The 1865-nt window shown below is 46.2% G+C and overlaps 1 protein-coding gene across 1 annotated transcript; it reads right to left on the minus strand.

Moving 5' to 3' along the window:
• Positions 1-225: 225 nt before the first annotated feature.
• LOC100992836 (olfactory receptor 6S1) lies at positions 226-1639 on the minus strand. Its single transcript, XM_003811741.3, has one exon. The coding sequence runs from the start codon at positions 1633-1635 to the stop codon at positions 640-642; it is 996 nt and encodes a 331-aa protein (XP_003811789.1). The 5' UTR covers positions 1636-1639; the 3' UTR covers positions 226-639.
• Positions 1640-1865: the final 226 nt, after the last annotated feature.

Below are 1865 nucleotides of genomic sequence, written 5' to 3' on the forward strand. Positions count from 1 at the left end.
AAACCCATCCTTAGATTCCCTACATGACCATGGACCCATAGGTTAAGACTCACAGGTTGGAAGGTCTTAGGAAGTGGCGATGATATTGATCATGATATATCAATAATAATAATAAGTATTATTATTATTAGGTATGATCTAGGATCAAGAAATTTTGCCTGAAAGAGAATAAGGTGGATTGATGACCTGAGAATTCATTAGTAGTTCCAGAATTCAGTCTTTTGGTGATATCCATAATGAAGATGGAAAGGAGCATGATAATGAGAATGTTTGGATTTTAAAATATGATTTTTAAAAATGACAACAAGACCAGGTGTGGTGGCTCACACCTGTAATCCCAGCACTTCGGGAGGCTGAGGTGGGTGGATCACTTGAGGCCAGGAGTTTGAGACTAGCCTGGTCATCGAGTGAAACCCCATCTCTACTAAAAATACAAAAATTAGCCAGGTGTGGTGGGCACATGTAATCCCAGCTACTCAGGAGGCTGAGGCAGGAGAATTGCTTGAACCCAGGAGGTGGAGGTTGCAGTGAGCTGAGATCGCGCCACTGCACTCCAGCCTGGGCGACAGACTGAGACTTTCTCTCTCTCTGTCTCAAAAAAAAAAAAAAAAAAAAGACTAGTTACTAGACTCTTCACTTTTACCTTACTGCTTTCTCACTGAGACATTTATCAAGTAAAAGATTCCCTAAAAAGCCTGCCACTACCTTCCTAAACATGTCCTTCAAAGCTTCCTTAACTTGCTCATTATGTAAGGCATAGATGAATGGATTCAGCAGTGGTGTCACAAACGTCGTTATTACTGTCACTGCCCAGTAAGTGTCCACAGAACCACTCTGCGATGGCCGCACATAGAGGAAAATGGCACTTCCATAGAAGAGGGTCACCACTATCAAGTGGGAGGTACAGGTAGAGAAGGCCTTCTGACGGCCTGAAGCAGAGGGGATGCTCAGGACAGCCAGCACAATGAGGCCGTAGGACACAGCAGTGATCAGCAAGGAAGATACAATGACGAGGGAGGCCAGGACAAAGTCAGTCTCCTCCAGCTTCTTGGTGTTGGTGCATGCCAGGCGGAGCAGTGGGCCACTGTCGCAGAAGAAGTGCTGTACCACAGCACCCTGCTTACAGAAAGGAAGCAAGGCCACAGCCACTGGGGGACCAAGCACAGGGACGAGTCCCCCCACCCAGCAGGCCAAGGCCACACGAAAGCACACAGCCCCACTCATGAGCAAGGGGTAGCGCAGAGGATGACAGATGGCCAGGTAGCGATCCGCAGACATGACAGCCAACAGTAAGAACTCGGAGGCCCCGAGAAAGAAGTAGAAATAGAATTGGGTGATACATGCAGCAAAGGAAATAGTGTGTTGCCTTGAGAGGAAATTGCACAGCATCTTTGGAATGATGACAGAAGTGAGCAGAATCTCTAGGCAGGACAGGTTACTCAGAAAGAAGTACATGGGGGTCTGTAGTCGAGTATCAGCCCTTACCACCCCCACAATCAACACATTGCCTGTCAGAATCAGGAGATAGACAAGAAGAAACACAGAAAATAATTCCACTCTTGCGCTGTTGAGATTTGGGAACCCTGCCAAGACGAACTCTGTTGGATCACTACTGTGGTTCCCATCAGGACTCATTGTCTTTTCCACCTGTCCAACAACAAAAACATGATCCTGGTAAGAGCAGGTCCTCTGCTTACAGTCCTGAAACTTACTTCGTCATGATATGGGACTCATATCCCCAGTTTATCCAATTGCAGCTCCTGTTAAGATCTGAAGCACTTAAGGTCATCATCTGATTGATTTTAGCACTGGAGAAGATTTTCTCTAAAGGGTAACAAAACTTAGGTATGAAAATGCCAGGAGTC

Source organism: Pan paniscus, chromosome 15, assembly GCF_029289425.2.
Source record: "Pan paniscus chromosome 15, NHGRI_mPanPan1-v2.0_pri, whole genome shotgun sequence".
Classification (NCBI taxonomy): Eukaryota; Metazoa; Chordata; class Mammalia; order Primates; family Hominidae; genus Pan; species Pan paniscus.